Genomic DNA, 26,112 nt, shown 5'->3' on the forward strand with positions numbered 1-26,112 from the left:
GTGGCTAGCACGTTTGAGTGCTGTTGAAATCACAGGTGTGTTGACTGAAATGCTTACGTTTTGCAGCAGTTCGCCAAAAGACAGGATGGGGTTTGTAAATTGTGTGAAGTAAAAAAACCAAAACCAACCCAAAATAAAACAAAAACCCCAAATTCCCCAACAACCCCCCACATGTTATTGAAGGAGTTTCTTGTAAAACAGCAACAAAACAAAAAATCCAGAAGATTCTGTAGTTTTAGATGTGAATTTTAATTGCTATGCATTATTCAAGATACTGGTGAGTTTTTGCTAGATGGTTTTATTTCAATACTAATCTCCCTCTGGAGTTTAAGTAGTTATAAATACTGACTTACCTTCTGCATTTAGGAGAACTTAGTAGAAAGCAAACATCACAAGCTTGCTCGAAGTTTAAGAAGTGGACCTTCTGATCATGATCTGAAGCCTAACGCAGCTACGCGAGATCAGCTGAATGTAAGTCAGTCACATGATGGCTAAATTCAGTTCCATTAGGTAGGTTGTTATTAATTTACAGTGACAATTTGAGGAAAATACAGTTATTAATTATTTCGGTTGATAGAAAGTTATTAATGAAGAAATGTTAAATGTATCTATAAGTAAGTAGATGCATTCAGCTCAGAAAGGAGCAGAAAGCACTTGGTTTTTTGTAAAAGAGTTTAGGGAAGATAAGAATGCATATTGTACACATATCATGTAAGTGTTAATGACTGTCTTAAAGTAACTGTGTGTGTTTGCCTACACTGCCAGTTCAATCAGCCACGTAACTGAGGAGCATCACCATGATAGCATGCAAACATTGTGTTGTTGGAAAGCTTTTTTTTTTTCTCCCCCAATTATTTTTGTGTGTTTTCAGTGTTGTGCTTTGTCACTGTGTAGTCCTTTAACTTGTTAATTATATCTGTTCATGTTTTTAAACTCACTTTCTGACTATATACCTAATAGATCATAGTGAGCTATCCACCAACAAAGCAGCTAACGTACGAGGAACAGGATCTAGTTTGGAAATTCAGATATTACCTTACTAATCAGGAAAAGGTAAGTTGAATGATTTAAGAGGACTTATTATGCAAGAGGGGCTTCATCTGGCACTCATTCTACAATGACCCGTCCTTGCAGAGATACAGAGCTTCAGTGTTTTAGAAGCTAATCAAGATTATTTTAACTTCTTCTACGTTACCAATTTAAAAATTAGTGACTGTAATTTTCCCTCTTAAATCATGTAAACTGGCTATTACTACAGCAGTCTTTCTGCAAACACCAACTGACAGCTTAAAATACCAGTGTTGCCAATTTTGTCTTCAGCAAAAAAAAAAACTTAGAGGAGCTTTTTCAGCCTTTTAAACGAGGGTTAGTATGAATGAAGCCCAGAATAAGTAGCAGCACACCAAAAGATCAAAGTAAATTAGATAACTAATAATCTCCCAGTAGTGGGCTCTTTTGATGTAGTGGTAATTGTGGTAGGGTAGTAACCATTGACTTTACATTTTACTTAGAAGATAGCTCAGCGGCAGTTTTTTGGGGCATATTAAAATGATCCAATATTGTATTGTCACTTACATCGGTAAGGTTCCCCAGGCCTGTGCTTTTATGTAAGAATAGTCTGAATCTAGTTCTTAATGTGAAACATTAATTTCTGAAATTGGCTGTTTAGGTTGGCTTTTTCACTGATGAATTCTCCAATGTTTTCCTGTATAGGCTTTGACAAAGTTCTTGAAATGTGTCAACTGGGACCTACCACAAGAAGCAAAGCAAGCACTGGAACTGCTGGGCAAATGGAAGCCCATGGATGTGGAAGACTCTCTAGAACTTCTGTCATCTCACTTCTCCAACCCAACAGTCCGGCGCTATGCTGTTGCCAGGCTTCAACAGGCTGATGATGAGGTATTCATTGGTCTGTTGGTACATGTGGAAGTCAGCTGGTTTCAGGATTTTTAGTCTTATTGAGTACTTGAAATATTTGCTACTTTTTAAGGCATTTAAGTGAATGATAGTGATGGAAAACTAAAAAAAAAATAAAATTCACTGCAATGCTATTTACTATAAGCTTTTTATGGAGCAAAGTCTTCACATTATTAAGTGGCACTCATTGATAATTGTCTTAGTGTGAACAGCCAGTGATAGCTGGGTTTGTCAGACAAGGTGAAACAACTGTATGTTCTCCCCAGAAACGAGTGATAAATTTTGAATATTAACCTGCATAGAAGTGCTTTGAACTTAAATAGTCTACTAAAAGATTTCCAACAAATCCACCTGGTAAATTGAAGCAGTATATCATCATACTCTTTTAGCTAAAAGAAATGAGTGGAAAAGCATCTGTAGAAATAAGGTGTTTCTAATTGTATACTGATTAGAATATGATGAGCTGAGGTTTGTAAGTGGAGCCTACTTAATAGATGCTAATCTATTGAGTTTTAATTACCTATATAGTTTATTTTCTTTGGACAGTAGGAAAAAAATACTCTGAATATATTGCTGTAACTGTTGAGTCCTTGCAATCAATAGAGTTTAAAGTCGGGAGCATAAGAATATAAAATTCTTGTAAGCCTCCTTCAATAGCCAAGGTCATACTGCTTTGACTTTAAAAATGTACCTTTTATGAAACATTCGAAGGCAAGTAAACAGCAAGTTGAATAGTAGAGGGAGCAAATTCGTTATAAATAGCAAGGTTTATTTTTGGATGCTGGAAGCAAGTAAGGCAGCTTAACTAAAGAAAACATTAAAGTCATAATTGCACCTCAATATTTACTTAATAGCATTTACTAACTTTGAGTAACACAAAAATAGTAGTGTGATAGTTCAGTATCTTTTGGGTGTCAAACTCCATCCTGTGCCAGTTTTTCTATTGTATATTTCTTGCTAGGGAGACCTTAATTTCCATTTCTTTATAGGTCACTAAATCCTGACTAAGTTTTTCTATATGTTTTGAAAACATACAGAGTCCTAGTCGGCTTTGACTGACCCACTTGATTAACTCTGATTTTTTTTTTTTTTTTCCTTCATGAGGATTTGCTGATGTACCTGCTGCAGTTAGTCCAGGCACTGAAATATGAAAACTTCGATGACATAAAGAATGGACTGGAACCTAGCAAGAGGGACAGTCAAGGTTCAATGTCAGAAAGCATGTCAACATCAGGAACTAATGGTGCAGAAATAGACAGGTAAGAAACTTAAATTTCTAGTAGAAAAGCAGAAGCATGTTACATTGTAAGCCCTTTAGTTCTTTCTCCTTTTTAGGGATCGTTGCATATGCAATATCCTATTTTATAATCTGAAGTGGTGACATAATAAAAAATTAACCCCTGAGCTTTCACAGAATGTGTTTCCTGGCTACATATAGTTTACAGAGCAAACATTCTTGATCTTGAAATTGTGGCCCTTGACCTTCCTGCATGAAGAAGGCAACTTCTGGAAACCAGGAAAAACACTTGTTTCATTCTGTCCGTAAAAAAGCTAGGAGGGCTTCAATGAAATTGTATGAGGCTCTACTTCCTACTTTCATTAAAGAGTATGGATCTAAAAATCTCGTCAGTCTAATATGGAAAGACATATTTTCCTGCTTTTGCAAAAGTGTAGGGAGAGTCCTGTAACCGTAAAGGAGCTTGGGGAGCATAGTCTTTGTTCTTGCAGGAACCCAAAAGAAAGGCTGAAATATAATAATATAGTATTAAGTAAAGTGCAAACAAACTTCATTAACCAAAGTCTCCTGTGAATGTTTGATATAAATTTCCAGGATTTGTAGTCTTGAGCCTCAGTGTCTAATCACTTGTAGCACTAGGGTATACTTTTTGTATTACAAGTATACTGGTTTTCATTGATCTTGCTGCTAAGCTGTAGAGTAGGTGTCCTGGGATGTATGGTATATCTTGAGGCTGCAATCACACTTAGACATTAGTAGAGCTGTTTGATTACTTCCTTTCAGGTAAATTTACTGTCTGATAATTTTGCCTTGCAAGCACTGGATTTGTCTACTCTGTTATGTGTAATTGCGTTCCAGAGACGAGTGCTTGCAGGTGTTGTGTATTAGCAATTTCATCTGAAGAACGTTTAAGAAAAGCTTATCCTGAAAGTGCCGATTTGCTGAATTCCCGTCTATGTCTGCTTATCTTTTATGGAAGATGAAACAAAATGCAAAGTTTGATGTAAGGTGAATGTCCTTCACACCCATAAGCTTTGTAGCTATCCAGGCACATATTTGATTTTTTTTGCTGTTTTCAGGAATTGCAGCTGTCAAAGTTGCTGTTCATGCACTTTGTTCTGAAAGAGGGTTGAGATAATACCTTCAAAGATACTTCTCTTCCAGTTTTCTGAATTTAGTATGCTGTGGAAGTGAAATGCATGCCAAGCAAGAACTTTGAATCACGCCAATTACATGTTTTGCTTTATGTAGTTCCCAGATAATGAGTCCTGTTCCACCTGTGTCCTCGCCACCTCTTACTTCTAAGACAAAGGAGCTTGCAGACAGTGAAAACCTCGATGTAAGTCAAATGCTTTACTTTGTATTTTTGATACTTACTTAGTGACCTGGTACTAGATTTTGTTTGTGAATATTTGGGTCTTTCTGCTGCTGAGTACTTAACAGTGCTCAAAGAACACAAATGTAAACTAAATGCTAAGAAAATATTACAAGCCATCTATTTATGTACATGGTTACACTATCCAAAACTGGGGGACTGGGCATTGAATGCTTCACAAACTTACTCAGTACTCTCCTTTAAAGGAGAAAATTACTGGAAAGGCTATCACATGCTGATTAGACACTGACAATTGCATGTGTTTGAGGTGTTTTAAAGCAGATTTTTTAATAGAAAACAGTTATCCAAATGTTTTAATTTCTGCAGTCTGTGCTTTCTGTAGCCATAGTCTTTTGCATGGGTGTCATCTTTTTTGAACTTCAGTGAGACGCTGGGTTGATACACATCTGTGAAGGATTAAACTAAATTTATACCACAAGTAGAAGAGTAATAAGAATGCAACTGGAGGGTCTCTGTACTGCATAGAAAATAAGCCTCAAATTGAGCAGATTTCTTGCTAGTTGGGATATTAAACATTGAAAAAGCATCTAAATGCTGTGTATCCTTTACAGAGCCTTTTCTTTACATTAAAATGTAGAACATCTTAAAGAGTTTTAGGTCTTGTGGATGCAAAATGAGGTAGTAAATCCATTTCAGGGTTGAATCTTACAGGAAGGGATAATTGCACAGGAGGAAAGTGTAATATATTGTAAACAGAAACTTAACATTAGAAGTTTATTGTTGGAGAACATCATATACCTTTGACATGTTAGTACCTATATAACTGTAATATCAGACCTTTTTTTACTTGTAGCATTGTTGCTGGATTTGGAGTAATACTAAAACTAATATAATTTAAATATTAGGTTGGATTGGTTTCGGATTTTAGAAAGGAATATATCTCTCAGAACTCACTGCATTTAGTTTGGGTTTTTCCTTAACTTTTTCACTCTGTGAAGTACTTAGATTTCTTTGTAACTTAATTTTGCTTCTCTTAAATCTCTTCCAGCAAGACCTTTGCACTTTCTTGATATCACGGGCATGCAAAAATTCCACGTTGGCAAACTACTTGTACTGGTATGTTAGAAACTAGCCATACTGTATTATGTCTAATTGAAACCAAAGCTATGATGCACAGCAAAAGATTGCCTGTCTCGAGAACTTGAGAATCTCGGTTTCTCTCAGGTTGAGGTAGTAGATTTAAAATAATATGCATTTGAGCAGAACAGTTAGGAGGGTGCTAATTTTTAAAATGCACAAATATGCTTTACTCTTAGACACAGGAAGGTGAGTTGTAGTGCATCAAGTACAGTGTTACAAAAAAAAAAAGCCTAATTGTAGTTTGTAAGTTATCTTTCAAGTTGTTTCTGATGGCGGGAAGGAGATAAAGTTCATCATCTACTCTGCTTTTCTGTTTGGTTTGTGTTTATAGTTTTTGACAGTGTTGGCTAGAATATTGAAGTTATGCACTTTAGAGTATACACAGTCAAGAGTATTTTATGAAGATTCATACAGCACTAATTTTTTTTTTTCTGCTAATTATTTTTTTAGATTCCATTTGTGGTTATATTATGAGCACAAACAATATGTCATTGCAGATGTGTGCTTTCTTAAGGGGGAACTTTAGATGTGAGTAGTTCATCTAGATAGTGGACAGGTAAGATTACTTAGCTAAGGATCTTGACTCGCTTCAGTGGTGTAAGAGTTAAAGTAGGTGCCTAAACTAGTCATCTGTGTGCTCCCTGAGTAAACATTTGCCCATAGGAATTCTTATTTGAAGAAAGCTGAGATGAGGAGAGTTGTGCTCTGAAAGTGTATTTTTATGTGTATATATTAATGTACAGATATGTCTATACACAACACATACAGCTGTTTACTTGTATATACACATGTATTTTAGTGTTGAGAGCTTAAGTTTAGCCATGTAAACGGCACCCAAGTCAAATGGTTTTCACTTGTATCCTTTGTAGATGCATCTAATAATTAAAAATACTAATACACATGACTATATGTTAGTGTGCTATGAGTATTAACCACAGATAAGGTGTGAATTGGGAATGGAGTGTGATACATGATGTAAACCTACCAAACTATTTTTATAAAATTCCTAGAAGAATCCTAACCTATCCTGAGAGTGATTCCATTTATGAATGTTTCAAGTTTTATTATTTTATTACTTTTTTAGTAGCTTACATTTAAGATACTTAAGTGCATGACTTTACTACAGTTCTTGAGTGTACATGCTTCTACTACAGTGACCAAAAATAATATTTGGCTTCAGAAAAAAGTCCTATTAAGTTGAAATGATTAAAATAATTGCAGGATCAATTGATGTGAGTAGAAGCCAAATGCTTGATCTAATCAAATATTCATCATTAAGATAAGTGTTAGCTTTTTTCTACCTCATTGACAGAAACCGTGCACTTACATTTCAGCAATGTCTCAGACATTTAGCCTACAGAAAGTTCAGACATCCAGAACTCTGAAGTTTGTCTTATGACTTAAAAAAAACAAGCAAACAAAAAAACACCAAAAAACCCAAACCAAACACACACCCCCCCCACCCCACAAATCAAAAACCCCAGTCAATTTATTCGTTGTTTTCTTTCCAGACATCTCAATTTCTCAGTGACAAAATACAAATGTCGCAGCCACTGTTTGAGCTGTCGTAGCCATAAATCCTCTTGGCTGCTGATCAATTGCTTGTTTCAACTTATCCGGACATGTCATTCACCTAAAATAATTAGTGGAAAAAGTACAATAACCCTTGAAAATCAAACTTCTGCTCAGTCGCTTGTCAATGTAAAGCTGTCCTATCCTTTTACTTTAACAGTGGCTATAGAAGTCAGTGCTACTGTTTTTTTCTGTCTCCTCTTCAGACGTGTGAGACACCTATCCAAGTGCGAAGCATTACTCTTACTCCTTGTTTCAAGATAGCTTTGAGAAACTGCCTAGGGCTTTTTAACAAATGCAGATGAAAGTGGCATGTTTCAGGGAAAAGAGGAACTAATGAATTATTTTGGTGCACAGACTTTGTAAATATGGGCTTATTTTTATACACATTATCGCAATCTAATTTTCTCATTTTAGTGGGGGAATGGTGTACACCAGTACATTAGCCAAGTTGTAGAAGTAATCTTTAGTTATAGATTTTTTTGAGATAATACTAATGGAATTACATATCCCTTGTTTTAATTTATTTGAGATATTGTGTATTTTTAAGTAAGACTAGTCAAATCTGATCAGCTGTGAATGGCAAACCTCTAATCTTGTCCCATAATCATTCAGTTGCAAAGAGATTCTGCACAGGTGCATAAGGAAGGGGTAATTCTGGCTGTCAGCATAAAGTCCAAGTGTGTTTGAATACGTAGAATCGCTTTTGAATCCAAATGCAGTGTTTGAAAATTGACTGACTTGCTAATTTCTTCCTTTTTAATAGTGAGGTTATATGTTTTTACTGGGTAGTACTAGGAGATGGACATAACAACAGAAAGACCTTCCATACATAGCTACTTTTTGCTTGTCAGTGCTGCAAGTAGAAATAAGCACAGAAGGATTCCAAACAACTGCTTAACATGTCAAAATAAATTTTCAGTATAACTGTCCCAAATTGTACCATGTAAGTCTTGTATCATTTTGTATCTGAATCATTTTGTATCTGAATCATTTTAGAAATCTTATTTTGGGATGTAGGCTTTCAGAGATGCTTCAGGACCAATACTGTCTTTTCCACCATTGCTAATGGTAAAATAAGGAACAGGTAGAGGGAGATTCTTCTTGGTTTTGTAGCCGCATTCCGTAGAGGGTAGTAGCACAGTGCTGTGCCTATTCAACCAACTGCTTGGTTGGAGTGTTCACATGATTTGGGCTTCTGAATGTTGTGTTTGAGTGATGCTGCCTTACTGTAAGTGAAAGACCTCAGAAACGTTGATAAGTTCTCCTGATCCAGGTGGGAGTTTGTGACTATGCAATTAGCGAGTTTATCTGTTGGTTGAGATATCATTCAAAGATCAACTTTATTTTTAGCTTCAGGCCTCTAAGACAGCACTACTGTATTTTACTGAAATTGCACCAGAATACAGCATAACTTGGGTTGTGTTTATGCTGCAGGTATGTAATAGTGGAGTGTGAAGACCAAGACACTCAGCAGAGGGACCCAAAGACTCATGAAATGTACTTAAATGTGATGAGAAGATTTAGTCAAGCTTTGCTGAAGGTAATGCCTTTGTGTAAAGAAATACATAGTGGTTTGGGATAATCATTCTTTAAAGAGACAGAGGTGTCTAGGAGCATGATAGGATTTTAAGTCATAGGTATTGAAATTTTAAAACAGCTCCCACTTCTGCTTGAATTTTGAGTTCGTGGGCTTTTTTGTAAATCAGACTACTGAAAAAGAAACTTAATACGTATTGAGAACTTTTTCCTCTGTTTTATTGACTGCTTCTGTTAGTAAATCCTCTACATTGTGTAATTAGTCTATTTTATTTACTATTTCTTTCTTGGGAGCACTTGTCCTTGCAGTGAAAATTGACACAAATTGAGATCTCATTTTATAATTCAGAGTGTTGTTCTGTGTATCGGCAGCAGAGGGTGCTGGAGCAGCAGGGAAAAAAAGGAAAAACAAAACCAAACTTGTGAATTGCAAGCTATAATTTATAGTGGATGTGCAGTCTTTCCTGATTTTCCTGTGTCTCACACTTCACATGAATTCTGGTTTTAGGAACATTACTCAAATCCGACTTTTATATCTCATAAGAATATTCCATGTGCTTATCCTTCCCAACTTTCTTTGGCTATGTGAATGAGGTTTGTAATGCATGACTGTTCACCACTGAAGCTGTTGATGCAAATTGAAGTGTCCTTGTAGGTCAGATAACTGATTGCCAGCTACAGTGATTCTGATTGTGCTTTACAGAAAATCCCTTTTGAATTGACAGGAAATTGATCATTATCCACTTATCTCTTAAAAGCCCAAAGGTCTGAGGATAAAAGAATAATTTCTAGATAAAATAATGACAGAATAAAGAACTAATTTTGTTTCTTTTAATTCACTTAGGGTGATAAGTCTGTCAGAGTTATGCGTTCGCTGTTGGCAGCCCAGCAGACATTTGTGGATCGGCTAGTTCATGTAATGAAAGCAGTGCAGCGTGAAAGTGGGAATCGTAAGAAAAAGGTAACTAAAGGAGTGGAAAACTTAACCTCTGTCTAGAATTTGACAATAGGAATGTTACCTTTTCAATAAAAATTCCTAGCACTGAGATTTATAACACGTTATCTGTCCTGTAATAATTTCAGCCAACTTTAAACAAACTTTGGAGAGGTTTAGATAGGTCGAAGTTCCAAAGTATTCTGAAAGTTTGTAGATGTAAAACAGAAGAGGCCCTTGAGAAAAATCTTGGATAATTTGGCAAAAGGAAAATATGACAAAAAATTGAATTGTTGATGATATAACACTGAACGAGTTGTAGGAGACATGGGAAGGTAGCAGAGGTTAATGTGCTGTGAGTATTATGCCAGGAGAAGTAACAAAATTTGACTAGAAGCAAAATTTCATTTGTTCTAAGAGCAACAAAACTACTTTTGCTATTAGGGATATGATTAGCAGAACTTTGCCTGCTGTTGCATCTTGATGAGAAGGAGTTCTGGTGTCCTCAACATAAAAAGGACATGGAGCTGTTGGAGCGAGTCCAGAGGAGGGCCATGAGGATGATAAAGAGGGCTGGAGCACCTCACGTATGAAGACAGGCTGAGAGAGTTGGGGCTGTTCAGCCTGGAGAAGAGAAGCTGCGTGGACACCTCATAGCAGCCTTCCAGTATGTGAAGGGGGCCTATAAGGATGCTTATAGGGAAGGGACTCTTCCTTAGGGACTGTAGTGGTAGGACAAGGGGTAATGACTTCAAAAACAGGGGAAGTTTAGATTAGATATAAGGAAGAAGTTCTTTACAGTGAGGGTGGTGAGGCACTGGAATGGGCTGCCCAAGGAAGTTGTGAATGCTCCACCCCTGGCAGTGCTCAGGGCCGGGTTGGACAGAGCCTTGGGTGACATGGTCTAGTGTGAGGCGTCCCTGCCCATGGCAGGGGGGTTGGAACTAGATGATCTTAAGGTGCTTTCCAACCCGAACTATGGTTCTATGATTTCTATCCTAGGTGCATTTTAAGGCAGTTTGACAGATAGATATAGGGAAGAAGCAGGAACACCGGGAGAATTTCTATTAATGTATTTTTTTTCTGACACACAGCTGTATTTTTAAATACGGGTTTTTTCAGTGTAATGAATTTCGTCACCTTCTTTCTTTAAATTTGTGGAGGAAAATGAATTTCTTAAGCATTGCATCATTTTTATGAAATTTTGTGAATGCTCTATGTATCAGTAATAAAGGTCTAATCACTAAAATAGGAGGAGGGGTTTTCAATTTGAAGAGAATATAAGAATATTTCCTGCTTGTGCAATACATTGGTAGTGTTCTGTCATATATTCTTTCATAATTGCCAGGATATTTCTGATAGATAGATAGATAGATACAAGAATATAGAGCAAGCCCTGAAATCAAGTCTATTCAAGCTGTTAGCTATTTGGTTTGTTGATGGTAGGATATCTCTTTGAGTTCGGGGATTTAAAGGATCAGAACTAAAGACTCGAATCAAGTTTCTGAAAAAGAACTCGTATTTGATACTAGTATGGAAACCAAATCATCCTGCTACTTATGCAGGCAGTTTAGAAATAGTTTTTTGTAAGACTGTTATGTCTAGCACTTGTAAAATTGCTTAACTGTACTCAGAGTAGCTGGAGTATCTGATTCCTTATTCAGATTACTGCACATAGAGATTTTTTATTTCACTGGAGTTTAAGAGTGAAACTTTGATTCTTCAGAAGAGTAGAGAATTGAATAAATTGAATAATAATAATACATCCTTTGTTAAAAGACTTTTAAACTGTTTGTATATACCTGGTAGGTGATTATGTTTGTTGGTTAAAAAACACCAAGTCTTTGTTCTTTTATTCTCTTAGAATGAGAGGCTTCAGGCGTTGTTAGCAGACAATGAAAAGATGAATTTAGCAGATATGGAACTTATTCCACTCCCTCTGGAACCTCAAGTGAAAATTAAAGGAATAATCCCTGAAAAAGCCACACTCTTCAAGGTAGATGAGAACTTCTGAATATCTGAAATACAAACAAATCTTAAGAGTACTAAGCTTAGAAACATCAGTTAAAAGTTTTAAAGGGGCTCACATAGGGCAAAATGTAATGTGCTCTTGAAGTGGTTAAACAACTTTTTATTTTCTCTGTGAAACTCTTTTTTTTCAAGTCAATGTGCAAACTTTAAAGGAGCTTTTATAGGACTGATACCATTTATGAAGTCCCTCAGGTCAAGGCATGTTTCTTAGTTCAGAGCTTTATATGGGAACAGAAAGAGGAATACCAAAATCCCATCCAACTCGGCCTTGAACATGTCTTCTGTCACAATGTAGGCAGTTTAGGACCAAAAATATGAGATGTAACTTGTTTCAGAATCAGAGATGGCTTCAGTTCTCCTGATTCTGAAAGGTTACAGATTCCCATTTAATCTCTCATTCTGTGCTGCAAGATAAAAACCGAACAAACCCAAATAGGAAAGAATGACTAATTTCTGGTGCTCTTGAACATCACATGGCAGCTTTTGTAGGATTATTTAAAGAATCATTTTTCCTTTATGCAACTTAATTTTGAAACATTTGTTTCATGTAAAAATCTAATGTAACTGCTCAAATATTGAGCATTGTATCCTTGATTATTTTTTTTGCTTTGGTTTTGTGGGAAGTGACTTGGTCAGTTTGAATAGATGAAATCATTCATGTAGGTAATTGATCCCCTTGAACCCATTTTATGTAGAGAAATTGCAAACAATTAAATTGGCTTTCTCAAACAACGATATAAAAAGGCATTTTTGCTTGTACTAAATAGATTAAGGAAGCAATTAATTGTTTAATATGTCTTGCTCCTAGCATTTCGTTGATTTAGTTTATCCTATAATTGTGTCTTTTTTTGATCTGGTCATTTTAAATTTGTTTTGTTGTGACCTTTTGCATGGTGTTCTATGCTGATTGGAATTACATGCATACAAACAAAACTTGAATACTTGTGTCCATTTCTGCTATTAGGGGGGCTGCACAGCGGGGGATGTATCCTTCGTACTCCTTGCTAAAAAAGAAGGAAAGCCTTAAAGTGTTTTTAAAAAAACATGCCTAGATCCCACTTGTCCTAACTGGAAATGGTTTGTTCTAATTGTTGCTTCCTAGACAGTGAGTAACTGATTTTAGAGGCTTTAGAGCTGCTTCTTTTCTACCAAACTTGAAGACTGTGGAAGGAGTTCTGTTGCTGCCTACTACACTGTTGCTGTTCAAATTAGACTATTATAAACCTTTTTGTAACTGATTTTGATACTTGCTTAATTCACTTTTGATCAGTAATGCAGTAAACAAAGATTTATATTTCAGAACTCCACTGTAGCAACATGTTAATAGGAACATTGCTGTGTACCAGCTTAGTAGCACAAGTTTCCTTTTCCAGAGTGCCTTAATGCCCGCTCAGTTGTTCTTCAAGACAGAAGACGGAGGCAAATATCCTGTAATTTTTAAGCATGGTGATGATTTACGTCAAGATCAACTTATTCTTCAAATTATTTCACTCATGGATAAGGTGAGAATTACTAATCCATATCCTTGTGCTTCTTTGTTCTTGATTTTCCTCGTCAAGAGCAAGACTGTTAAAAACTGCTAATGCAGCTTATGTTGCTAATACGTTCCGGAATTCGTAGATCTTGGGTGGCTTTTTAGTTTCTTTATAGGTGCAATGATCCCGTGTAGTTAAAAGAAAAAGCAAAACCAAATAAAAACCCCCAAACATGTCAAGCAGTCTTTTTACTAATTTCAGTGAAGAACAGTGGAGATCAATGTCCATTGCATTCTTTTAGAAATAGAAGTTGCCTTTCTATTGCATTCATTGTTTGCTTTTGTGTGTTGGGGCTTTTTTTTCCAGCTGTTAAGAAAAGAGAATCTGGATTTGAAGCTGACACCATATAAAGTGCTGGCAACTAGTACAAAACACGGTATGGATACTTTTATTTCCTATTTCCTAGTATTGGGAGGAATCTTACCTTCTGTTCATAGACTGTATTGTGACACACTGTTTTCATAAGAGATGTTTTGCTTAGTACAGCATTCTAAAAAGGAGGTCAAATGTGTAAGAAAATCTTGTTGCAATATAAGTCATGGAAGTAAACAACCTGACTGGTCACAGTATTCCACAGGTGACTCAAATATCTTCATAAAAGAAGGCTGATCTGGATTTTGGAGTATGTGACAATCAGTAGTCTTAACTTTGCTGCTAGCTTGCTGTGTGATCTGGGACAAATCACTTTTAACACTCCTATTTATAGATCTTTGCATGAAATAGAGGAGAAAACCAAGACAAAACAAAATCAAACATGGCTATGCTTTTAGATACATTCTGGATACATATTTAGAAAGTCATTGATTTACTTTCTTGTCTCAAAAACTTGGAACAACAGACCTTTTGCAAGCTAATTTGGTGTTTAAAAAAAACCCCAAACACGAAAACAACAGAAGCTGTTTTAAAAATGACTGAAGGCAGAAACTGACATGGGACAAAACATGTATTTTTGCCAATAAGAAGCAGTTGAATGAAAGTGTGTATTAGTGTTGTGCTTTAATAAACGTGTTATAGAGTAGCCTGAAAGTTCTATGAATTGGAAAGTTTATTTCTTGGTTACTTTCTGTTACAGGCTTCATGCAGTTTATTCAGTCAGTACCAGTTGCAGAAGTTCTTGCTACTGAGGAAAGTATACAGGTATGTGGTGGGGGATTTTTTTAAGTCTTCTTCTGATCAAACAGTATAAATTGCGGGCTTAGGTCATTGTGATGTGAGTCCTATGCCAGGATAGATAATGAAATTTGACTAGCAGCAAGATTTCATTTGTTTCAAGAACAACAAAACTACTTTTGCTATTAGGGGTATGATTAGCAGACAGTTATTACTGTGGAGAATCAGTGATCTAAATAGACAAGATGCCAAAAGAATGTGGTCTAAGATTACGTCACAGATCAATAGCAAAATACATTCTACAGCCCAGATGTCCTGTGCCAAAGCATGGTAAAATAGCTAGGCACTGGAGGCCAAGGAAATAAAAACTAAGTGAACATTTTTAGGTGTTGTAAAAGTTTGGTGTATTTTTTTTGCAAATGTTTGTTTTGGCTGTCACACCTATTTTATTAAAGGTGAGCACTGTATGTAAATATGAAAACATGTTTCAATTCTGAGAAGTTTTAAAGCAAGTAATTCAGTACTGGCTGGTAATGCAGATCTGCAGGAAAGAAAAAGTGTTTTGATCTTTGAGTGTTACTTACATTCTGTCAACAATCTTGAAATCATTTCGTGTTTTGGAGGTAGTTCTGTTCCACACTACAGTTTAGCATTTGCGTAGAGATGTAAAATTTTGGAGCACAGAAAGCAGATCTCTAATATTCTGTTCATCAGTTAAAAATTTCCTTCTGCATTTTGCTTAGGGCTTTCATTTAACAGAATCTTTCTACTCTGTCAGCTTTTTTAACATATCTCATTAGGGCTTGTTTCTCTGTAAGCAAAGATAACTAAAGCTTTTTCCAGGCCTTAAAACTCTGACATGTTACAACAGGACTGCTTTTCAAGCAAATCTTTATCAAATAGCCTGCAGGTACCTTCCTTCAGAACCTCCTCTTTTTTAAGATTCCGTTCATGTTTTCGTTATCATTTTAGTCATTTATGGCATCCAGATGCCTGCAGAGCGCCTCCTACAGTGCTTGCTTAGATTTGTGTTTGCTTACTGGAAAAAAAATTGTGCTTAGGCTTGGATTTAATTTAGTTACCGTTTGTCTCAGTGAAGAAAAAAAAAAAAGCAAAACAGTTTTCTTCTGAGTTCTGAAGAAAGACTGTGTTGCACTGCGAACGTTTCACAGGAAACATGAAGATAAACAATGATGATAAACCTTGGAAGAGTGTGTCCCCCACATGTAGTTACTAATCTGGACTGTTAGTCCTGGCCTAAATGGTTTCCTATGGAAGTAACTCATAGTTATTAATTAGTAACTTTTCAGTGCATTGTTAATTTTCTGAAGCTGTTACTAAAGAAAACTGCATTTCCTTTTGAACTTCAGGTCTGTTTCTGTTGAGTATAAGAATGGGATGGTTAAGAAAATACAGCAGAATAAAATGAAATTAGTTTACTAGTTTTTGGGGGAGTTGTTAGTTTAACAGATAAGGGACACTTATGCTCTTAATTTAAATCTGGGCTTTTTTCCCTACCTGTTTAATGATCCTGTTTCAAATCATGTAGAATAACTAAGTTTGTTATTAACTTCCTCTCCAGAACTTCTTCAGAAAACATGCACCTAGTGAGACTGGTCCTCATGGAATAAGTGCAGAGGTGATGGACACGTATGTGAAGAGCTGTGGTAAGTTACAGTCTTAGAGTTAGTAAGTTAGTATCTGAAGTGTAAATGACAGGTAGTAAGACATTCCAGTTTAGCTGACTCAGGTAAGGCACTGTACATGTACTTGCTGTCAGAATCCCTGTCAAGAGAATAGTTTTGAGCCTGTCATGTCATGTAAATTCCTTTCCTCAGCCCTCTTTGTTCTCCTTAAAGGAAACTAGAAGTTAAATACTCTTTGTTTTCTTGCAATACTCTTACTTCTGCCCTATCTTCATCGTGAGTTGGGGCCTTTACAATTCAGGTAGATAAAAAGCATTTATATAACAATGAATCATCTGTATTTGGGGCAGAAAATTTTCATTTGTTTTTAAACATCAGAGTTTTGTGGGTGATGAGGGTACATTCAAATTCCTGTTCTATTTGGTTTACAAGAAGTGGTAGTGCAGTTCTTGTGCAGTAAACTGATGGCAGCATTAAAATATTACTGGCTTACTGCTTAGCATGTAAATACTACTCATACGTATACATTCAGATTCATATCAATGTTTAATGTTTGTTTACAGCTGTCTTAAAATATCCTCAATTCAAAATGTGTACGTTCATTTTGCTCAAAATATTTCATCTTCATTGGAAGTATCTTAATCCCAATACTGAATTCAGGATTTTAGTATTAGGCATATAATTGTGTAGCAAGAAATCAAAATCTAGGCAGTACTGAATAAATTTAGGAGTTCTAATTTATTACTTCAAATGTCTTCATGGTGCTGATAATCTTCTTGATCATTCTTCACCAGCACCACCCCTGCACCCACTCTCTATAGTATATTTATTACTAGTGAACAAGAACTAAGATAATGTCATATGTTAATTGTGTGGAACTTGTTGCTCTCCGGGAAAGGTACTTATATTGATGTTTACAATTTACTTGTTACAGCTGGTTATTGTGTAATTACTTACATCCTTGGAGTTGGAGATAGACATCTGGATAATCTTTTGCTAACAAAAACAGGTAATTCTTTTAGCAGTATAATTTTATAACAGCAGTTGTTTAATTTCTAGCGTTGTTACTGTTTCGCTCCATTTTTCTTGAGCATAACCCACTGAGTATTGTAGATTAGAATATATTTTAAATGTAAAGTGATAATGTCTCATCTAAGGTGAATCAAGTGAATCAAAGTTTAGGTTTAAACTACTAGTAGTGTGAAGTGGCAGTTGAAGAACAATAAAGCAAGCAATTAATTGCTCTCCAAACACATTAGAGGCAAGATATGATACAATGTGTATCTGATATATAGTTTTGATGTCAGTTTAACAGCCATTTATACATCTGTAGGTAGTGAAAACCTAACTTCTCCTCAACACAGGCAGGTTTATAAGCACTGGGGGTTTTATATCCTTTACAGTTGACTTATTTTACAGTCCTGTGTTCTACTATCACTGGACCTGTAAGATATTTTTTGTTAAACACAAGAATGGTGGTGCTACCTTTTTTTGAAAGTAGTATGGCCATGGAACATGGTAAAATTGGACTGCCTTTGCCAGAGACCAAGAAACATTTCACTGTTATCTTAAACTTGGCAAAAAGCTCATCCAGCTCCACCCCCCTGCCATGGGCGGGGACACCTTCCACTAGAGCAGGTTACTTCAAGCCCCGTCCAACCTGGCCTTGAACACTGCCAGGGATGAGGCAGCCATATTGTAGGTATCAGGTATTAGGAATATAGGTATTGGGAATTAGGAATGGAGGTATTAGGAATTAGGTGTAATCTTGATAACTTCACTGGGATGTCCATGTAAATTCTTGTCTCAGATTTGACTTTCTTTTAAACAGATCGGTTATGTGAGCTTTCTAGGTCTGTATGTTTTTCTGAGAAACTTAAATTATATCTCCCGGAAGTATGAATGCCACATGAGACCTGTCAGAGCAGGATTCACTGCAGCATTTTCTATTCCCTATGAATCTTGATTTTTGATGAAACCAAACCACTGTACAACAAAACCCCATGTGTTTCATCATCAGCCTAACTGAGCTGGTTGGACAATTCAGCTCCAGTTGAGATTATATATTTTTTTAAGCCTTCTCTAAAAACAAAGAAGGAAGAAGATTCTTTAGTGTCCTGCTTATTGCAAATTCACAGCTGGAGTTGAAAAAGTTGTAGAAGTTACTGTTTAATCAATTACATCCTTTAATTTGCAGCAAAACCTTTATCTTGAAAATTCAAAATAGCAGATAGACATTTTGATTCTCCCTAAGTTGTTCTAGCTTTTTAAATGTTATCTTTTATTGCCATCTGCATGGATTAATAACATACTAAGTAGAGTGAATAATTCTAGTGATTCCAAATAAATAGAAGATTTCTTTAGTAGAGGAAATGAAAGACTTGGAAAGCTACTTCAATTGTTACAATCAGTGCCTTGGGGTGGAGGGAAGTTCAAGTGCTTTTGTGAAGAAGCTCATGCAGCTACATACAAACTAATTTTAAACAAAGTTTTAACAAAAAAAAAGCCCAACAAACCACAATTTCTTGTAGGGGAAAAATTTTTGGAGTTGTTTCTTTTCGTTTGGTTTGGTTTTTCGTTTTGCTTGCTTGCTTGCTTTTGAACTGCAGCTTCCCATAGGAGTTCTGATGCTTTGAATACCTTCATTACATAGTGACAGAGAGTTAGGAGTTGTGGTTGAGGGTTTATAATAAAGTGAAATGTTTATTGAATGAAAAACATGTAAATAAAAAATCTTATTTGGGGAGAAAAAAAACACATCCAAGTGGAAGGCTTGGTAGTTTACAGATAAGGCTGAAGCATATGTTGCTTTGCATCAGCATACTCTGTATGATAGAGTAGAAAATTAACCTTTTTTAGGCTAAAAGGTTTTGCTCTAAGCACATGTGAGAACAAATAAAGCAAGTGGGTTTTTTTTTCCTTCTCTGCTTGGAAATGCACAAATGGGCATTTTAAAATCTGTATTGAGAGATCTCTGTCATATGTCTGAGGTGGTGACCATAAATCTTCCCATAGCAGGCACTGCTTGCATGCTCAGTAGTAATATTTTAGTGTTTTTACAGGGGAAAAAGTGCATTTTACCTGTGTTAAAAAGTATCAGCACAATAGCCATTTGGCTTAGTGGGAGAATTTAATCAGTACAGCAGAGGGCAGTGCCCACTCACGGTACACCCTGAGTCTGAGGTGGTTTTTCTGTTTTCTGTGCTCTTGTCACATGCTGAGAGAGGTTTTCTGAGCTATCTAAAGAAATTGTTATGTTCCAAATACAGCAGAAGCTTGCTACAAAGCTTCTTGCTTGTTTCTTGCTATTGAGAATCCCTTAGACTTAAGTTGGAAAAAGCTAACTTCATTCTTCTCATAAAGAATGTAAGCTTTAAGTACCTTTCTTCAAAAACATATGACCATATATGCATCCTTTCTGATGCTATTTATTTAACAAATTGAAGCTTTCTGACTAAAAAAGTCAGAGGCTAAAGAATACTGAATACCAGCTGTGCTTTCACATAATTTTATTGGATGTCAATTGCAATATATTTTTTGGCTCTACCTTTTAGTTAGTGGATGTAGCCACACCTGTGTTAGACTCCTTCCAATGGAATGGGTTCATCATCTTATAACATACAGATGTCTGTATTTTGTAATTGATATGGTATGTTTAAATGTTAAGTAACAGATATTGAAGTTCATGAAAACAAATTATTTCCCACTCAGTGTCGAAAGTGTATCTTTTGGACTATGGAATGAGCATGTGTTACCTGGGTGAAATAATTTCTGCTGTCTTTATGACTGTTTTATGCCTATAGTTCTAAAACCAGGGTGACTTCTTAGAGTAGTCTTAAACCAGATATCTAGATTTTCAGATTTCTAAATGCTTTTCTGTTATTCTTCAAGGGCAGCGGTAGAAGTTTATTTAGAAGGAAATGTAGGGAAACTTCAGTCAAAACATCCTCATCTGTCAGTAATGTTGAAAATTACAAGAATACTTACATCATTTTCACAAATGTGCCTTTGCTTATAACCTGAAAGTCACATTATATAGTCAGTATTGCATTACAGGAATATTTATTCAACTGCCTGCTTCTCCTGGAGATGAAATGTGTTATCAATTGCTGTATGTTTTAATTTCTTGTTTCCAAATCTATAACAGCAGATATTACTGTGACTTGTAAATAACAAGACATTGTTTTGCAGCTGAATACCCAGCTTTAAGTAACATCAGTGCCTCCTTGTAGGATTACAGACTGATTAATATATTAATGCCAGCATCTGAGTTGCCAGGTAATTTGCCCTTTCTTGCCTTGGAAGGAAGAGCTGGATGGTTGTGAAGCTGGATTGTGAGATATGAGATGTAGCATGTTCAGATAACTTTCATGTAACATGTGTTATGCTAGTATGTTTCAATTCTGTCATGCCTTCCCTTGAAAACAATTTCTTCTGCATTTGTTCCACTCTCGTTTTAATTGTAGAGTTGGGATCTAGCTATTGACGCAACACCCAGATATGGGTGTCTTCATGTTTGCTAAGCTTTTTGAAGTCTTAGGACAGTGAGTACAGTTATCATTAAAGCTCAGTGTTTCAGCTATGACAGACAAGTCTGGTGTCCCATCTGAGATTTCTTAATAACTTCAACTTTCTTTATAGGTTTCACAAAGGTCTTGTCATATTTGCAGGCTATGTGTAGATACTTTAGGCTATCCTAGACATTCAAGTGGTCTTCTGGAGTAGCACTGCATGTGTGTGTCTGACCAACTAACTCTCACCTTAGTGACTGGACAGCTTAATCTTTCAATACCCTGTAGGGACCTACATGTAAATTCAAGTTCCTGTTATAGGTTCTCTAAATACAGGCACTTTGATCTGAACTCTACAATTTAAATTGCTCTGTAGCAGTAGAGCAGATTGCTATGTGGATAAAGTAGGTTATTCATATCTGAGGGCAGGTCAAAGACTGAGGGCTCAGAACTTTCACAACCACATTTACTTTTAGCTTTATGTGTAGATAGGTTAAAGAACTGGACTGTCTTCTCATTTAGTGCTTAGAGGTAGAGCTGTGATCTGTCTTCAGCATGAAATGCAGGAATTGATGTCTGATGTATTCTTCAGTCTCAGTTAGAAAGGGTTGCCAGGTAAGACAGCCAAGACCTGAAAGGTTCCATGTGCAAGATGACACCATGTGTTTTTAATTTCAGTGCTTATCAATTAAAATCACCTATGCCAAAGCAGGTTTGGAGATCACAAAAATGGAAAAACTAAGATTCAAACCTTCCTCTCTATTAATGTTTAGACAATAAATGAGTTTATCAGTGTACTTAATGTTGCAAACTACCATAGTATGGGAAATGCAGTGGAATTTTAAAATTTCTTCTTAAATGTTCCTAGTCTTGATAGAAGAACATCCTTTTTTATAAAAAATAATGAAATTAACATATAATGTTATCGTTTAAATTTCTCTCTGTGACTCCAATTCCTGCGATGCTTCCCAAAAAAGAATATAAACTTTCAGCTGTTGGTCTGCTAAAACATTTTCTTTTGTAGGTATCCTGAACAGCATTTCTTATTTAACAATATATATCTGACATCTTTTTTTCTTATGATATGTCTGCATGTAGTATATTTTGAGAATGGACAGCTTAAGGTGTGAGTCAGGGGGCGGAAATTACAATGCTTACCACAAGCTCAGCCCTTATCCATTGTAGGGGTGACGATGAACTTCAGTTGCTGTGTGCTGAGTTTAAAACCTGTATCCAGAGTAAATCCTTAACAATTCGTGCTACTTTATTCCATTTTTGTGTTCTTGGAGAAGCTGTAACATATACATGATGAAAATGATGACAGTAAATGCTCTGATTGCAAAGAAGAAATTTTGACAGTAACATAAGGATTTTTTGGGAAAGCCAGGAAAACCCTATCCATCCATCCATCCACCCATCCATCCATCCATATGCATCAGAGGAATTTTTATCCTATTGCTTCAAATTTAAAATAGGAATTAAGATAGTCACTAAATTGTACTTTTTCTATATAAGCCAAGTTAGAACAATAATGGGAGTTGCAGTTTACAGAAATTATATTGAATTCTGAGCTTGGGAGATTTTGTATTTTGGTTGTTTGGGGTTTTTTCTTCCTAAAAGTAGGAGCAGATAAGTTGGGAATAATTTATAAGGCTTTCCTACCTGTTAAAAGATAATTGCCACCAGATTTATTTTATTTTAAAAATTAAGTCTAATTCACTTTGCCTCCTGCATTTTATTTAATCATTTCAGAATTCTGTGCAGATTTTCAGTAGTTTTTCCTAAGACTCCTCTGATGAAGCAAAGCAATTTCTGTGCTGCTATATGGGAACTTTCGCCTGTGCTAAAATCTAGGCATTAGCAGTAAAAGTGATGGACAAATCGGCCTCTCCAGCTGCAGTCAGATGTTATTGGCTATTGCAAGCACCAGATACCAATTTCTAGTCTCCACAAGTCCATGCTTCACTTAAACAAAGATCACTTCACTCTCAAGGCTAAAAGGAACTCAGATGGACTTTCAAATCCCCCATGCCCTGTCTACTAGTCAGGGAAACTTTCCATGTTTGATTCCATTTGCTTGAACACTCCAAGGGCCTGTTCTCTTTATTCTACATGTTAGAAAACCAGGTGTTCTGTAGAAAAATGGAGTCAACCTCATAAAATTAAATAAAATAAAAAAGCTTATAAGTATACAATAGTATCAGCTTTTAGGTTTTGAACAAAATAATTCTGTGAAGAGGCTACATTATTGCATATTCCTGGAAACATCTCATCCTCTTCCAGTCAGTAAGTGCCTTGTGCCTTGCCTTATCGACAGTAAAATAGCTTAAATGGAGATTGGAGAGTGATTATTAGGGCCCTGGTTTTTAAGGTGAGACACACTATTTGAAGTCTTTCCAGCAGAGATTTTTCCTCCTTCCTGAAAAGAGTGCTAATGTAATGTTTTAGGCTTTGGGGAGTGAGCTGCTTTCGACATCAGAAATGTTTGACCAAAGCTGTGTAGCTTGAACTATATGTAGGTGCCTACATATAGGCCTTCTAGCCTCGAAACAGCGCAGGGATTTCATGCATACTTGTCTGTGATCTTGATATTTCCTGAATTGTTAGGTTTTGTTTTCTCAGATGCCTAAATACTCCTATTGTTAGAAAGAACTCAAGTTTCTAAATAGGTGTCCAAAGGTTTCAGTGTCTAAATATTAGAAATCCAAGTCCTTTATAGGACTTACCCTACAAGAATGTAGGACGCTCAGAGGATGAAAGATGTTTCATGTTTTGTCTTAACTAACGTTTAGTTTAAAACGTGACTCAAAAAAAAAAACCATCACCCATATGATTTAGCAGTCATTCAGGAACAGTAATAAACCAAAATTAGATGTCCAGTTTTGTCTTTAATTTATAAGCATGTCTAATAATTAAAAGCCCTTTAAATGAAGATGTAATAAATCTGAAGAAGATAGATCAGAAGCTGAGGTGAAAACATGATGGGCTAAGAGATTGAAGTGTATGTATTATGGCACTGACCCTGTATATTAAAGAAAGGAAATGTAATTGTTTTACAAACCATGGAAGTTCAAAGCCTTTAGAAAAAGTAGTGTTACACAGTTCACTCAACAGCTGCCCAAATAAGATGCTGATTCTCCTGTAGACTGTTTTTCAGCTGTGCTTACTAGATTAGGTTATTTTGTAAGTATTATCATACCTGAGTCTGATAAATTTCAGATGAGTAGTGTTTTGAGGAGCTATGCTCTTGAAGAAAAAAGCATGTTTAAGTTGATGAAAAAATAGTAAGTTGTTATTGGTAGTTTTTGCCTCTGTCTTCACAGATGCCTGTCAGGAGTGCTGGCACCTCCCGACAATATGCTATTAGGAGACAATAGGCTATTCACAGTGAGCGTTAATTTGCACAGAATAAAAATTCTTATTAAATATGTTTTCTGCCCTCTTAAAATTACATCTTCAGTACAGTCATTGCTAGCTCAAAGTGATATTTTCCGTTTGAAGTTCATATAACCTACAACAGTTGCTCTATATAGAGTTGGAGTGTTCAGGTTCCTATTTTAAATCCTACTCTTTCTGGTTCCTATTTTTAATTCAGCTATTTCTGCTATTGCTGAGTATTTTTTTTGCACTACACATTGTCAAATAGGTACCAGAAACTCTCTCCAGCCTTGTTCTTGTAATAGAGCCTACACAGTGTAATAGAGCCTACACTGAATCATTGCATTCATTAATATTGTGAAAGTAGGACGTTCAGTGTTATACCCTGATACAGATTTTACTTGTGATGATCACCTGAGGTTTTGCCTTAGTACTAAAAGATTTCAAATAATCAAGGTTATTAGCTTGATAACTAATTTGGTTTGGGTTGGAAGTGACCTTAAAGATTATCTAGTCCAACCCCTTGCCACAGTCAGGGACACCTTCCGCTAGAGCAGGTTAACCTGACCTGATTTTCATTATTAAATATACAGCCAATTTGATTTTTCCAAGGCAGGCTCACTCTTTGCTTGTTCCAACTGTAGTTAAGTCCTGAAGGAGAACATAAGTCAGGCTTCTACATAGACAGCTCTAAAACTTACGTACTTGTCCAGCTGGCTGGCCAGTCTTTACCAGGGTAGCGGCTTCAGGCAAGCACCGAAGGGAGCCTTCTGTCTGTGTTCTGTGATATGATATACTGGTTTAATTGATCTTGGAGGAGCTGCACAACTGAAAATTAGTTCAGTCTGTGTTTAGTACGGGAATTTGAAAAATATCAAAGTATTTAAATGAAAGCTTTTGGCATAGATTGTGAATCAGCCTAAAACTCTGCTGAATTTTTAAATGCAGCTAGGGAAACAATAATATTAATGCTGGATGGCCTCCTCTTACACTGTCTTTTATACTTCATTCCTAAAAATGTAGAAGTATTTAATTAATTTATATGAACATAGTCAGCTATTAAAATGTTTTGGAATGTTTTAGGCACGTCTTTGTTAGCAATTTAAATTACTAATTATCGCCTCTTATTCCCTATCTCCAGAGCAAAATAAAAAAAAAAAAAAAAGGATTTAATTACTGCCATACAAGTTACTGTTTTATTCAAAATGTTGTCTCTTGACTCTTCAAAGTGACAGGTTTGAAGAAGTGAACAGAAAACAGACCCCCCAAACTTTTTAATTAAACATTTTCTGTAACTTAATGGTGGGAGGGGGTGTATATATCAAAGTGCCTACTTCAAAAAGTTATTGTACAAAACTGAGCTCTAAAAGTAACTCCTGTAACAGCTTGAAAATACTATTAAGGGAGTGGGGGTCTTGTAGCACAATTAGGTATGCAAAATGTAATGCTTGTGGCATTTATCAACTAGCAAATACATTGCCTGCTTGTTAAGTGTTCTTGTGATCTCCCTTAGAAAGTTGACTGTGATGGAATTTGTTTCTTGGCTTAAAAAGTGCTTATGACATATCCCAAGCAGCCTTCTCTAATAGAAACTTAGATAGAAATTACTATTCAGTAAAATGGTCAAAGCTACTGACCCTTTTTTTTCAAGCGTGCTGTGCACCTAAGGTTATGAAAATATTTAAATTCATACAGATGCTGCAGGTTAAATATTCCGCTTCGTAAACAGATCTCTGTTCGTAATGCTGTTCAGTTCCATAATTCTGAAGCAAGACTCTGTGTGTGTTCAGTGCTGTCTGTGACTGTCTAGATAACAATTGTGCTAATAATTTTCTATCTTCTTGTTTAAAAGATCTTCCATCTTATATCTACACTTCATTTTTCTCTATGAATTAGTCATATAAAACTTAAATTTATTAATATCACTGGGTAGCTTTGCTAACTTAACTTGCCTAACAGTTCAAACACGCATCATCTTTTTCTACTTCTTAATTTACTTCTTGATTACTGATTACTGCAGAGTTCAGGGAGATGGTTTCTCACTGTCCTAAGGAAATCACTTAACAGATATCACCTATATGTAGCATTGTTTTGTTTTTTTATATAAATGTTTCTTGGCATATCTGCATTCTTACCATGTTTTTTGTAATGCAGCTCTGGTATGGGCCAAGTCATTATTGAAATTAAGTACTTCAAACTGGAAATTTGTTTGCAGAACACTTTCAA

The 26,112-nt window shown here is 35.9% G+C and overlaps 1 protein-coding gene across 4 annotated transcripts in view; it reads left to right on the forward strand.

The window, feature by feature from the left end:
* The window catches only part of PIK3C3 (phosphatidylinositol 3-kinase catalytic subunit type 3), a 70,793-nt gene that overhangs the window by 18,680 nt on the left and 26,001 nt on the right, over positions 1–26,112 (forward strand). For all 4 annotated transcript variants that reach the window (XM_030512360.1, XM_030512362.1, XM_030512359.1 and 1 more), the window contains 14 exons: positions 367–471; positions 961–1,053; positions 1,714–1,899; positions 3,022–3,176; positions 4,406–4,493; positions 5,539–5,606; positions 8,640–8,745; positions 9,586–9,702; positions 11,540–11,671; positions 13,080–13,208; positions 13,548–13,617; positions 14,314–14,378; positions 15,934–16,018; positions 16,932–17,006. In XM_030512360.1, the coding sequence (XP_030368220.1) occupies positions 367–471; positions 961–1,053; positions 1,714–1,899; positions 3,022–3,176; positions 4,406–4,493; positions 5,539–5,606; positions 8,640–8,745; positions 9,586–9,702; positions 11,540–11,671; positions 13,080–13,208; positions 13,548–13,617; positions 14,314–14,378; positions 15,934–16,018; positions 16,932–17,006 (1,474 nt within the window). The remainder of the gene's footprint in view (positions 1–366; positions 472–960; positions 1,054–1,713; positions 1,900–3,021; positions 3,177–4,405; positions 4,494–5,538; positions 5,607–8,639; positions 8,746–9,585; positions 9,703–11,539; positions 11,672–13,079; positions 13,209–13,547; positions 13,618–14,313; positions 14,379–15,933; positions 16,019–16,931; positions 17,007–26,112) is intronic.

The sequence above is a fragment of the Strigops habroptila genome, chromosome Z (assembly GCF_004027225.2).
Source record: "Strigops habroptila isolate Jane chromosome Z, bStrHab1.2.pri, whole genome shotgun sequence".
In the NCBI taxonomy this organism is placed as follows: Eukaryota; Metazoa; Chordata; class Aves; order Psittaciformes; family Psittacidae; genus Strigops; species Strigops habroptila.